This window comes from Phaenicophaeus curvirostris, chromosome 17, assembly GCF_032191515.1.
Source record: "Phaenicophaeus curvirostris isolate KB17595 chromosome 17, BPBGC_Pcur_1.0, whole genome shotgun sequence".
Taxonomy (NCBI): Eukaryota; Metazoa; Chordata; class Aves; order Cuculiformes; family Cuculidae; genus Phaenicophaeus; species Phaenicophaeus curvirostris.
The window spans coordinates 541,583-554,548 of NC_091408.1; the positions used below are offsets into that span (position 1 = coordinate 541,583).

The 12,966-nt window shown below is 48.2% G+C and overlaps 2 protein-coding genes across 2 annotated transcripts in view; one reads left to right on the forward strand and one right to left on the reverse strand.

Moving 5' to 3' along the window:
* Positions 1 to 493: 493 nt before the first annotated feature.
* The window catches only part of RSPH14 (radial spoke head 14 homolog), a 56,350-nt gene continuing 43,877 nt past the window's right edge, over positions 494 to 12,966 (reverse strand). The window contains exons 4-6 of the mRNA XM_069870858.1: positions 3,171 to 3,396; positions 1,769 to 1,902; positions 494 to 897 (exon numbers count right to left, since the gene is read on the reverse strand). Of these exons, the coding sequence (XP_069726959.1) occupies positions 656 to 897; positions 1,769 to 1,902; positions 3,171 to 3,396 (602 nt within the window). The 3' untranslated portion in view covers positions 494 to 655. The remainder of the gene's footprint in view (positions 898 to 1,768; positions 1,903 to 3,170; positions 3,397 to 12,966) is intronic.
* The window catches only part of GNAZ (G protein subunit alpha z), a 42,200-nt gene continuing 39,031 nt past the window's right edge, over positions 9,798 to 12,966 (forward strand). Inside the window, exon 1 of the mRNA XM_069870856.1 lies at positions 9,798 to 10,109. The gene's annotated coding sequence lies outside the window, so the exon portion shown is untranslated. The remainder of the gene's footprint in view (positions 10,110 to 12,966) is intronic.

Consider the following 12,966-nt stretch of genomic DNA (forward strand, 5'->3'; position numbering starts at 1 on the left):
ACAGGGTGTCCTTAGCCAGGCTGGCAGGGTGCGTCTCCGCCAGATTCACCGCTGGCCAGTCTTGTCCCCAGCCCCATTTGTTAGAGCCTTGCTGATGGGTGTTTGGCTGTATGTTAGGCTGCGAAAGTCTCCCGATTCTCCAGAGGAAGCCCTGTTGCTTTTTCTGTGATGATGTTCTAAATGCTTCTAGTCCCGTGTTCCACAACTGTGCAGCAGATCTCACGTCGGTTCCTATTGTTAGGGCAATTTCTTAGCACAGATGAGACTGCTAGAGAGGTTAATTAGGAACCTGTCTTTCTAATATAATTACATTTTGATTAATGTTTCAGAGGTGGAGATTTAAAAAAAAAAAGAAAAGAAAAGGGAGAACATAATGGGGAAAACAAACCAGATCAGTTTCTGCAATCACTGGAAAATCTTGGTAACTCAGAACAACTCCTGGAGGATTCCAGGCTTCCTAACCTTTCCCTTTGCCCATTTTTCTGCTAGTGACCTTCGATCTAGATGTGAAACTGTTGGCAAATAGCTTTTTCAGGAGAACTGCCCCAGGGTAACTGAGACACAGAGTTTGGGACTTGAAGGTCTTGTGTAATCAGGCAACTTTTACAGGCAGGCAACAACAGAGGGCATTAGATCTCCACAGACCGTCGCGTCCTCAGCACGGTTTCCATCCGATGACGCTGATGGCGGTTCTGGCAGCTCTTTTCACTGCCTCCCGGGGATCCCCCAGACACTGCTGAAATGTAGCCGTGTGCTCCAGCAGCGTCCTGCGGCCCTGCGGCAGCTCAGCCAGCATGGTCAGGGCTTTGATGGCGCTCAGACGGGCTTTGCTCGTTTCCTCAGCAACCAACTTCAGCAAAGATGGAATGGCCCCAGCACCCAGGGCTGAGAATCTCCCTGGAGAGAAATAAACGGCTTTAAAATGCGTTAGCACATAACCAATATGATTTTGAATCCCTGCTTTCTGCTCCCTGCCCAGGCACCGCTCCCAGCAGCCCAGTCTATCAGCTGCCAGCTGTTCAGTTGTTAAAAAAAAAAAAAAAAAAAGATCTTCATCAACCTTAACTGCCTTGTGCGTGATTATCTCATTCCCAACAACTTACCTAAGAACACTGTGGCAGTGGATAACGGGATAAACTGCTGGGGGGGATCAGACCCCCTTTAAGAACATGCCCCATTCCTTTATTTTTTCAAGATTCTTCAGACACTGGATCTACTCCTGGGCTGTCTCAGAAGCTGTGGCAGAGGAGGACTGGAACGCAACTGCTGGTTTTAAGTCTTTCATGTCTAATTACTCATTCATCACACTGAGAATTTAGCAGTTACTGTTTTCAGTGTCATCGAAGTTACTTGGGAGAATTGCACACCTCATTAATATTCATTCTTCTCTCAGCTGTGAGAGAGAAACTGCCTCCAACCGCAAAAAGAGTTTCCAGAAGGCAGCGCTCCTCTGAGGGCTGGTGACCCAGAGAACCTTTGGGTGCGGGAGTCTCTGTGGTCTGGACGTGAATGGAAATTGCTCCCCCTCTGGAACGGTGCAGGTGGGGTAGATAAAAAACTTCTTGGCCTCCTGCAGGTGAAGGAGATGTAAAATCTAGTGTCCCTGTGGGGAGCAGAGTTCCTCGAGACAGAACTATAGGAACAGCCTCATGTTATACTTTCTGGAAGAGCTCTAACACTATTGGAATCAGAGGACTTGGGGGCAAATGTTTTCTTACTAAGAACTGGACACCCAGAAAGTGTCCCAACAGCTGCCTCTGTCTCTCACCCTGAGGTTTAATGATAGCAAACATCAGCGCTCCCGTTGCACTGGCCTGGACGTCAGGATCTGCATCTTCCAGCAGGCCCACCAGCACCGGAACAACTTCTTCACACACCATGCCTTTTCCCTCTGCATGAGTTCTGTGGAGAAAAGGTGTTGAAGTTACTTTCTTGAGCTGTGTCTGCAACCACGCAGCCACCCCCAGTGCCTCCCATGCACACTGGCACCCTGCTCTGTGCCATGTCCCGTCCCTGATCCCTTGGGAGCCGCAGTGTCCTGGCTGTGGGGCAGAGGGTGAGCGCCATGGCCCAGCCATGGAGGCGAGGAAGGGGTTCTCTGTGCCTGGTGTCTATTAAAGCTGCTTGATGAGACACAGCTGATGGTGTTGCATTAACCCATGGGGGTGGGCTTCACAATGTTTTGGCTTTTTTTAGGTGATATTTGGATTTGTTTTGCTTCCCATGCTGCTCTGGCGATGGATGGGCAGCAGCACCTAACAGGACATAGGATCAAGGGTGCTGGTGGTCCTGGTGGCAGCTTAGGTAGAAACCTGGCTGTTGGACCCTGTAAGAATTTGAAAACCTGCTAAATTGGGAGCTTGCAATTATTTATTCTCTCAGGTCAATTTTCCCTCCTTCCCATGGGGAATATTTCATGTGGCCCGGCTCCTGCAGGGACCTGGACAGTGGCTGATGTCCCTGCTCCTCTCCTTGACTCGGTCTAGCTAAGCTCACTTTCTTTTCCTAGAAGACCTCGCTTTGTTACAGGACTCGGGGAACTCGGGGAAGTTTTTTTTTTGCCAGTTGATACGTGAGCTGCATGATCTGCAGACCTTTTCGTATCGGACATCTGCTGAGCACTTCTGTTCTAACCTGTGATTGCAGCACAGGGGACTTAGGTGGCTCCTTTCATCCAATGATTGATACACAAATTTAATATAAAGATTGCTTTTTCTGATCCATCACTGAGGCATGTAGCAGCCTGGGTTAGCAAAGCACTTCTGCCCTCAATCACACTGAAAGTCTCCCAGGACTTTTAATGTTTTGAGAGAGCGGTTGCTCATAAACCAAGGGAGCTTCTCCTGTTTCTTTCACATCATTTCTCACCTAAGGGTATTTTCTCAGCAGCGTTGTACCAGGACAAAATCCTGACTGTACAACCAATACTGGGACAAATTGAAGAGAAGGAGTAACATTTCCTCACCAGCATCTGCTCTCAAGTGATTTATGGCAGTTGGGACTTTTGGAAGTCTTCTCCTTATGTGTGCATTCAGGCTGATGTTGCTTTACACCTGCAGTGTGGCAGGTTGAATGTGTGGTGAACACAACTGTAAACTAAAGACTGATTCACTTGGGAAATAAGTGTTACTGTGGGTTTGTGTATTAGCGACAGATTTCTTTGCCTTTACCCAATTTCTAAAAGGACCAAAGCTGCTTTGATTCTGATGGTCACCAAGGAGTGTGTGAGCTTCTCCTTCAGGATAGGAATGGCACCAGCTGCTAGAGCTTCGGAAGCCTCCACACGTAGACAGTTGGAGAGCGTATCTAGGATCAGCTCCTGGATTCCATCCGGCTCAGTCTTCAGTTTGGGTACGAGTAAGGGAATCAAACCGGCATGCAGTATGGCAACAGCCCCTGCAGGAGGAGACGGGGAAGGAACAAGGTGAGGTGGGAGTGCATTTAGTGTTCCTGCCTGCACTTTGAATTTCTTAGCAGGATCAAAATGCATACAGTAACTCATTTCCCTACGCAGATGTGGGACTGAAAAAAAGGAAACCGCTACAGCTCTGGTCTGTTCCTCAATGTCATCTTAGCATTGCTTCCTCAGTAGACTACCCCAACAGCCCTGGCGCGACATCAGCCCAGGTAACAGCCAAAATGGCATTGCTCTGGTGTTCCCAGTTTCCCCCACTATAATATTTCTCCCAAAACTTTTCTTGCTAAGAAAATATAGGAAAAAAAATACATGTCACCTATCTCCAGCCTTTCTACCTGTTCTCAACATGAGCAGATGCTGAGAGGCCGAGGTGTGAGCCGTTAGAGCCAACACCTTCATTCGCTGCTGTGGTTTCTGGGGGAGAAATCAAGGTCTGGAAACTGTCAGTTCCTCACACATCTCTGTAGTAATTCTGTCGGGGGAAAATGCAAACTGAGCTTTCCAGCAGCCAGTGCTCTGGCACCATCTCCTAAAGGAAAGAGCATCAAAGGCAGAAAGATCGCCATATGTCCTGCAGGTGATGGCATTGCTGTGAGCAAGGGTCCGATTTGTACCGTTGCTTACACAATATGAAGTCGACACCAAGAAAGCAACGCCACGGAGTCGACACCAAGAAAGCAACGCCACGGGGAAGCAGAACGCATCGTCCATGAGTAACTATGTGAAAACAGAATTCTCCAGCTGTCTCGTTGCTAAGACTGATCCTGTGGTTGCTAAGAGAAATGTGCTCCTTTCATGGTGATTCATGTGTGGTGATAAGGAAATTCTGTGGTTAGGAGGCATGAAGGCGTTTTCAAAGGAATCGCCACAGTCTGGGATAAAAGGGCAGGTGGGAAAGAGATTTTAATGGCCCAGGGAGAAACCCCCCATCTGACAATTGGGTCTGAAACCTGGCTCTAATCTAGAGGTGATGCTGTTGTACCTGCCTCCGAGGTTTTGCTGGTGCTGAATAACTGACTTATTGGGACCTGCTTTTCTGATGCAAACACAAAAAAAATGCCTGGCGGTGATGTTCTTACATCTTTTACCACTGTGCTGGGCTGGGAGGGCAGTTCGTGAGCATTGAAATACAGAACAAGGACAAATTAGTTCAGACAATTCACTCTTGAAGGCTGACAACATTGGAAACCCCTGGATCTCTCCTTGTGCCAGAAAGGCAAAGCAGGAAAAGAAATGGGAAAATGTTACCTTTAAAGCTCTGAGTATTGCTAGATTGGGGAGGGTCAGCAGTTTCATAACAAAAAAACCCTCAACCCTTATATTTATGTCCCTGGAGTAAGGAAAAGTCAGTTCTCAAGGATCAGCTCCATCCTATTTGGGTTGTGCCCATGTTTAGTTTCCTGCAATTCCCTCCTTTTCAGGACTTTCTCGCTAACTTTATCATCATATCGCCAGTACTGTCAGATCCACATTTCACTTGGGGTCTGTCTCTCACATTTACCTGCATATCAATTCCACCGATACCTCCCCCAGGAAGGACTGCTCCCTTTGGCCCTTGAGTTATTTCTTCCAGTTAATGTTTATTGACTCTCTGTGACTCGGTCATCCCTCATTCATTGCATTTGCACTTCATGTCTTCTTTTGGTGCCAGCCTTTACTCTTGGGCTGCAGCCCTGAATGCAAAGTGTCCGACAATGCCCCTTTCTGTCTTTCTATTTCAATAAGCTGGCAAGATAATGTAGAGTGTTGGTTAGGATGCCTTTCCTAAGGCATGAGCACTCAGGCTGGTTTGGGGCTTTTTCAAGCGTGTTTTATTTCAGCAGGCCAGGTCTCAGTGCCAAGAGCTTCCTTATCACAGGTTTTGTTATGCTGCCCCATCTGGAATGCTCTCGCACCCCTGAAGGGAGCTTCCCAGGCATAAGACAGAGGAACAAGGATGAATTGTTTGACCTTGTCCAAAGTCTTGATGTGGTGAAGAGAGAGCATGGAGAGGAAAGGCCGTCAACAACAACAAGTGATCACCTAACACTGAGGCTGAAATCTCCAGGTGGAAATTCAGCATGGTTTTCCCAAGGGAACCAAAGGCTGAGAGGTCTAGGGAGGGAAAAGGGAAAACACAAAATCGGTGGGAAGTTGTTAGCGAGTTGCTTGTAATTTAGAGCGATCTCTGATCTGTGCATCTCACTGAGCCAGCAATAGGAGGGGAAGGTGAGCTGGTGTTTCCAGGCCTATACTGAAAAATGCAGCGTCCTCGGGGTTCTGACCTCATTAAACTACTGCTCGATCAAAGGTGATTCATCTGCTGTGGAGCATGCTACAGATATCCTGGGAATAGAAAAGGAGTAGGGAAAAACATTTTCAAAATGCAAATAGTCGCATTTGCAGCTGCATGGTTAACGTTATTGATCTGTTTTTCTGAGAACTTGTAATCTTCCATTGGTCTGCTTTTTATCTGAGCACTCATCTCTTCCTTCTTGGAACCCTCAGGCCGTTCTGTCCCTTTCCTGACTCAAAGAGGCCCGGGGAGTAGCTGAGTCTCTTCTGCTCTCCCAGTATCACTGTGGGGCATGCAAACAAATTACATTTTGTGGAAGACAAAGGAGTCATTTCTAGAACATAACATGGGGGGTTGTTTTGGTTCCCAATTAAACAAATCACATTACAAATCCTTTGAGTGGAAAACTGACACCTGTAAAGAAAATCTTACAGATGTCAGTTTTCCACTCAAAGCCATTTCAATGTTTGTTTTGGTACGAAGCATGTGGCTCACACGTAGTCACAAAGGGATGTACAGCACAGGGTGACACAGGTCTGTGTTCACGTGGTGTTTTACTGTAGAATGCAAGTGTTTTGTTACCACCTCAGATGTCTCTGTGATGTTCACACAACTATTTGAAATGCTTTGGAACGGCATTTCTACCAATGAAGGGGCCCACAGGGAGAAGGAAAGCAAAGCCGGACACAGTCAGAAGGACAATGCAGTGTGCTGTGCCAGGGCAGGAGCTCACCATGAGGAGCCACATGATGCTGACAGCATTTATAGACCCAGCAGCACTAGTTTGGCACTAGTTTAGAGGTAACTCAGTGTTCATTAAGCTAGGGACTGCCAGTATGTACCATAGACATTTAAACATGCGGTGCTCGTGAGTGACATGATGAGGCAGCAGACCCTTTCCCGCTGGCCTTGGAAACTCCTTGCTCACTACTGCCTAAACTTAAAAAAAGGGTATTGTTTATGCTCCCTGAGCAGATTTCTGCGTCACCAGTCACAAGAGCACATTTTGAGAACCCTGGAGGAGCTAATGTAATGCTCAAATTCAGCGTTTGGTGTCTTGGTGCTTCCAGCACTAACGCTGTGTCAGGGAGTAGATTAAATGTACTGCTGCCATAGAACTGGGCTGCAAGTGCCCTCTGGCAAGTGTGGAGCAGAACATAGACCACAGCAAATGAACTAGAACTCACCTGCCCATACCCAGTCAGCTTTATCAAGTCCTCTAACTGAAGAGGAAACTTCTGTTGATATCTCTGAAAGTCAGAATATTTTCCTTTTCTTTGGAACAGCAGTTTAACAGGAACAACCAGGGGCATCCCAAAGGATGCTGACACCTAGAGACAAAGAGTGTCTCTACTTTAAAGGACTGAGAGATGGAAAGTCCCTGTTCCAATGAACAGAAGACCTATGAGGATATTGGAGAACCAAGGAGGACACCGGTATAGGACTAGAAAGAGTGAACTGTTCTCTTTCACACCCCTTCAAGTCTCTGCATTAGCTGGACGCATCTATCTTGTGACAGCCCCAGGGATTTACCAGGAATGAGATCACAACCTGGACAGCAGCACCTGTCACATCCTCACTAACAACACGATAGCTTAACCTTACCAGAGAACGATGGGATCTGCTTTGGAAGCCCTTGGGAATGTCTCCGGTACTAAGGCTCTTATCTGAGTGAAAGACATAATAGAAACTAAGTTTATAACCACATGTGAAGGGCAGCAGAGCTCTGGAGGAGCCTGTAACAGGGTGCTGCTGGGATCCCTAATGATCCAAACTGTCGCCAGCATTCAGAGGGACCAGGAAGGATTGGTCTGACAAACCAGGGGTTCTTCACCTCAGTAAAAACCCAAAGCAAATATTGGCTGAAGCCAACAGGAGGAGCTTACAGGGAACATTAGTTCAGTCTCATTTGTATAATATTTGTATTGTGGTTTACATTTCCTTTAGTGTTAGAAGTTGGGGAGAGATGGGGTGGTGTTGCTACTTTTATGATTTCTAGCAGGTTGGTTTTTAAGAAGAAACCCGGAGAATTGTGGTGCTGGTGAATCCCGTGCTTCTGTTTGCTGTCCCGCATGCTGGCAGAGCTGCCGTAAGGCTGTTACCCTGTTGGTCACGCTGCTCACCCTGGCGCCACGATGGTCTGTCAATTTTGTTTGAACCGCGAGTAGAAGAAACACATCTTGATTAGAATGGCTGGCCCAGATGGCCACACGACGTGAGCAGAGCTGTTTGAGGAGGAGAGGGATTCTCTGCTTCCACTCAGCCCTGCTGCTCCGTGAAGTCCGCCACAGGAAGCCCTGCTCTTAAGGAAACTTACAGTAATCAATGAAAATCGCACTCTCTTCTGAATGTGAGGTTCTGCAGTACTGCTTTCCAGTATTTCTCAGTCTTTTATTTCCAGTAAAGAAAAATTCCTACACCGTAATTGAGTTCGAGCCTGCCGAGGTCGGGGCTGCTGGGAGGGTGATGTGGTTCTGATGTGCCCCCGGCCGTGGGATGGGCTGGAGCCCATCGCCTGCGCTCACGTTCTCCAGTGCCTCCCGTGACTGACCCCGCAGGAGCGAACAGTTGATGTTTCATGAACCCCTCCACGACTTGAAGGATGGGAGAGGGAGATAAAAGGGTAAATTCCTGGCAAAAGGTAAATTTTATACCTAAGTGATAAAGCTCAAGGAGGCTGGGCTGACTGCACCTGCTGGAGGGTGTGGTCACGATTGTTTCTCCACCATCTTGCTTTCTCTGGTCCCGAGCAACAATGGCCAATAGTTATAAATATCAGATCCCAGTCATCTCTGCTTGATGCTGTTTTAAACCCTTCCATGTGAGAAAAATGGTTAAAAAAAAATACGCCATTTTTATTCTTCTCTAACTGCTCTGTTCGGTTCTTCAGGCTCACAGAGACTCACAGACCTGTCTATAAATATCTAACCCAGATCTACAACTGCTTGTTACAAAGAGGCTGTTTGGTAGAAAATTGAATGAAATACAAAATGTCTTTTTTTATATTCTTATTACAGACCAGATGTGGCCTCTCAAGTTACCCCCTATCATTTGGAGATGCACATTCACAGAACATGGTGTGTGTGCACATAAATATTTTGATGTTTTCACGGTAAAATAAAGGGTAATTGATTACAAAGTCCCTATGGGATTTTCCACTTAAAAGCACTGTTCTGTTCTAGGACCATTGTCTTCAAACTAACGTGTATGCAGGCCTCCATCCCCATTGATCCCAAACAGAGAGCGGCAGCAAACAGGCAAGGGCTTGGCTTTGGCACATGAGAAGCACTGGAAGACGAGAGCGACTCGTGCAGTCAGGGTTCCGGTGGGCCGTGCAGCGGGTGCTGCATCTCAACAGCCGAATGCTGCTCCCTTCAAGCCCAAACCTGCTCTGCTACGGGAAACAGGTGACCTGCCTGCCGTGGGCGAGGGGCAGGAATCCACATGGATCATCCCCACCTCAAACCACCATCCACTGTCTCCAGGCTCAACCAGCAGGGCAGACTATTCACTTCCCAGTGGTATTGCTGGGGTTTCACTCTTGTCCATTCAGCCCACTGAGCTATACAGCTCTGGGGTTTGCGCCATTTGGCTTTAATCACCTGCCCATGCTATTTTGTGACGTGTATTTGTCTTTGTGTTCTTACAGGAGCTCAGCTACAAGCAGCGTGATCAATGCATGCGGACAGGCCCTAAGTGAGAGTTTCTGGATGGAGGGCAAGGTCAGACTGAAGAAAAATTAGATCTGCTGAGTTTTTGAGATGAGTCGGGTTTAACTCTGCCATTAATCAACAGCAAGGCCCCAGCTGCCATGCTGAAACAGTAACACCCAAACGTCTTGAGAAAGCCCTGTTCCATTGCTCACGTACCGCAGGCTCCTAATTCCTCACCACCCTGTTAGAGCCACTGTGAACACCTGAAAGCGATGGAACCTGAGGAGGGTGGTGAACGCTGATCTACACAGGCTGAGGTTCCTCAGTTCTGTTACTCCTGCCAAAGTTCGTTAATGTCTGTCACACGTGAAGGACCACGCTGCAGATAGGTGTGATGTGACAGTTTCTATAGTAACTACTTGCTCTTTATGGAACAGCAGTTGAAACCTGTATACCTCGTTAGTGTTCTTTTACCCAATTACCCAGACTACTCCATCACCACAGACACATTTCTATTCTGCTCCCTCGCCAACACACCTGTATCTGCAATCTGTGCATTTGACAAGGAAACCACTATTAGCACTGAGCTTCAGCCCTGACCACTCCCTCCCTGCCCATCGAAATGCACCGCGAGTCCTGGCTGTGTAGACGGAGAAAGCTAAAATTTCAAAATGGAATTGTAGAGATTATCTTTTTTTCCTGAAAGCAGGGCACAGCTCTGACCGGAACATTCTCCTTTTCCCGGAAGAACAGCACGAGTTCGGTATGTGATGATTGCTGTTTAAATGCCAAGAGTTTCGCAGGACACCTTCGCCAGCCCGGATGTGCCGGCGAACGGGGAACGAGACCCGGGATTCATTACCGGTAGGAAAATTCCCTGACACGGTTCCCTGACTGACGGCTCCTATTTCTGTGCCGGAAAAGGCGCGTTGCTGCCGCGCGTTCTACGGGAGAATCTGTCCCCGTTAGGATCGCGGGGCGGAGGGGCCGAGCCGCAGCGGGGACCCCGGGGGCCGCGGGGCGGGGCCGGCGCTGCGGGTCCCGGTGCGGGCGGAGCCTGGTCGGCGCGATGGGAGCGGCGGGGCCGGGCGGCGCTGCGAGCGCGGCCGCGGAGGTGAGCGGGGCGGCCGGGGGGGGCGCCGAGCGGCGCCGGGAGACGCCGCGGGTGCGGGTCGGTGAGTGCCGGGGCGCGGTGCCCGCCGGCTGCTGCGGGGGCGGCGCGGGGGGCGCGGAGCGAGCGCGGGTTTCGTACCGGGGGGCGATGGGGTGTGACCGGGCGGCGTCAGCCGGGGCTCGGGCGCTGTCGCGGGGCGCGGACCCGGGGCCGAGGGGACGCGGCGCTGCGGAACAGAGCGCGCGGTGCCAGCTCGGCCGGCTCCGCGCATCGCCGGGTGGAAGCTGTCGCGCAAAAAGCACAGATCCCTGCCCTTGGGTAGAGGACGTTATCACTGGATAGGCCTCTGTGTATGCAAGAGTGAGGGTCCGGGCTTCGAGAAGCCAGTGACGGGTGCAGTCGGAAGAAAACAGTTCTATGGCATATCGAGGGGGAACACTCGTTATATCGCCCTTTACCCGCGCACTGCCCGGCGTTCTCAAAGGAGCATCCCAGGTCTGCGTGCAGGGGCACGGTTCTAAGGAGAAAAAAGCAGATGAGTTCTGTGTAAGGCCGTGGAGATTTTGTTCTGACAATGGACCTTGCAGAGATGAATAAACTCCGTGCTACGTAAAGACTGCTGCTCCATCTGAGGATTATGTGCCTGCCGCTTCACTGGCCAGTGGTGAACAGAGTTGAATGACTCTTCCAGAGGTATCACCTTGAATTTCGTAAGCTGTCAGTACAGCTCAGGGTTTCAGCCACAGGCCTTGGCTTTGGATTTAACTGTGATAACATAAAAATAACCAGCCAGGTACGTCTGAAGCACCAAAGTGAAAGCGTTCTGGTTGCCTCAGTTGAGGTTCCAGATTGATGGAATAAAGTACATTGAATATTAAATCTAGGCAGAACCAGAAAGCAGAAATGCGTCCCTTATTCTTAGGGAATCCACCTGCTGAGCAGTGAGGAAAGGGATAAGTAGAGGGATAAGGACAACAGAAAATTCAGTAGACAACAATGACTTAAATCCTTAAATGGTGAAGTCAGCTTTTCCTCTCCAGCTTAAACAGATAAGGATTTTGGCAGCAGATAGAATCTCAGTTGGCACGCAGTGGTGAGGCAACGCAAGGGGTTATGTCTTTTTCTCCCCCCGTTAATTAAAGAAAGATACTCTTGGTTCCTTTATGTTCTATCACAGCAATTCTGCTTAATTCAGAGGATGTTCTCCAGATGGACATCACTGACGATGAGATTTGAACCTGACTGTTTCTGGTTGACGTTTTGGTCCTGCTGCCACAGGAGTCATTGCAAGGTTTGTCACCAGTCTTGGTGGGAGAGTGACATGAACGCGCTCAGCGTCATTGATCAGGTTCTGCCATGGCCTCGAGGAACAGCAATGTTGAACGGTTTTATAGCTGATTGCAGTGAGGTCACAATCAGTGACAAATTCCATATTCTCTGTTTGCATCACAAACTCTAACTTGGAAATTATCGGTGATTTTAATTGTAGTCTTTTTGCTGAGAAATGGGAGTGTCCTTCCTACCTGACGTTACACCTCCAGCAGTTAACTTGTATAGTAACTAGGAGAACTAAATTAAAGCCTTTAAAATACTGGCATACTTAGATACAATTGTATTATTTATACGCACTGAGAAAAATTGTCCTATGTTTATTAAAAAACAAGGCTAAGTTTTGTCCCTTGTGATCCCCAAAGTATCTGGGATAAATCCACTTCCATTAAGTTACAACAGATTCCCTTCAGTCTTCTTGAGAGGATAACTGACTTGTACTTTGTATGGTACGGTCAGAGTACACGATTTTATTAAACCTTCCAGAAGCCAGGAGTGGTGATTAAAAATTCCAAATTTCAGCTACCATGTGGATGAAAGAATAATCCCCAAAGGGGAAAACTAGACTGGTCCAGACCAACTACAACTGGTGAGGTGGGATGGAGGGAATAGATTATTGACGTGGGCCATCGTTTATGTTATCTAGACTTCACACATTTGTTACTACTAAAGGCATTGAAAATCACAGCTAACAAATGCATGGAAAATTTCAGAAGGCAACAGCTTTCCAAGTGTTTTTACGCCTGTAGCTCAGAGCACGATCTGTGGTTCAGCAGAAGCTCATCTCTCCCCAGAATCCCATTTTCCTGTTTAGTATTGGACATCCCAGGTATCGTTGGGGAACACGGTTTTACCCAGCAAACCCTGTTTTCCTCTGCAAGCCCTTTATAGCAGAGGGCTGCTTCTCCTCTGGGTTGCTAAGTCATCACATCAATACCACAGGAGTCACACCATCTCCAGACAATGCTGTTACAACAATTGCCCGTGAAATCACCGGCGACTGTGTTGGCCAAAACAAAACATAGAGGCACGAGGCACATTTGAAATCCTATTCACATACTAAGTATTCATTTTGCCCATAGACTTGGATGATAGTGACCAGAAAGTGAATAATCTGCGCTGTTCACAAGAGATTTGTTACATAGTCATCCCCTGGCAGCCAGGAGGAGTTAATCTT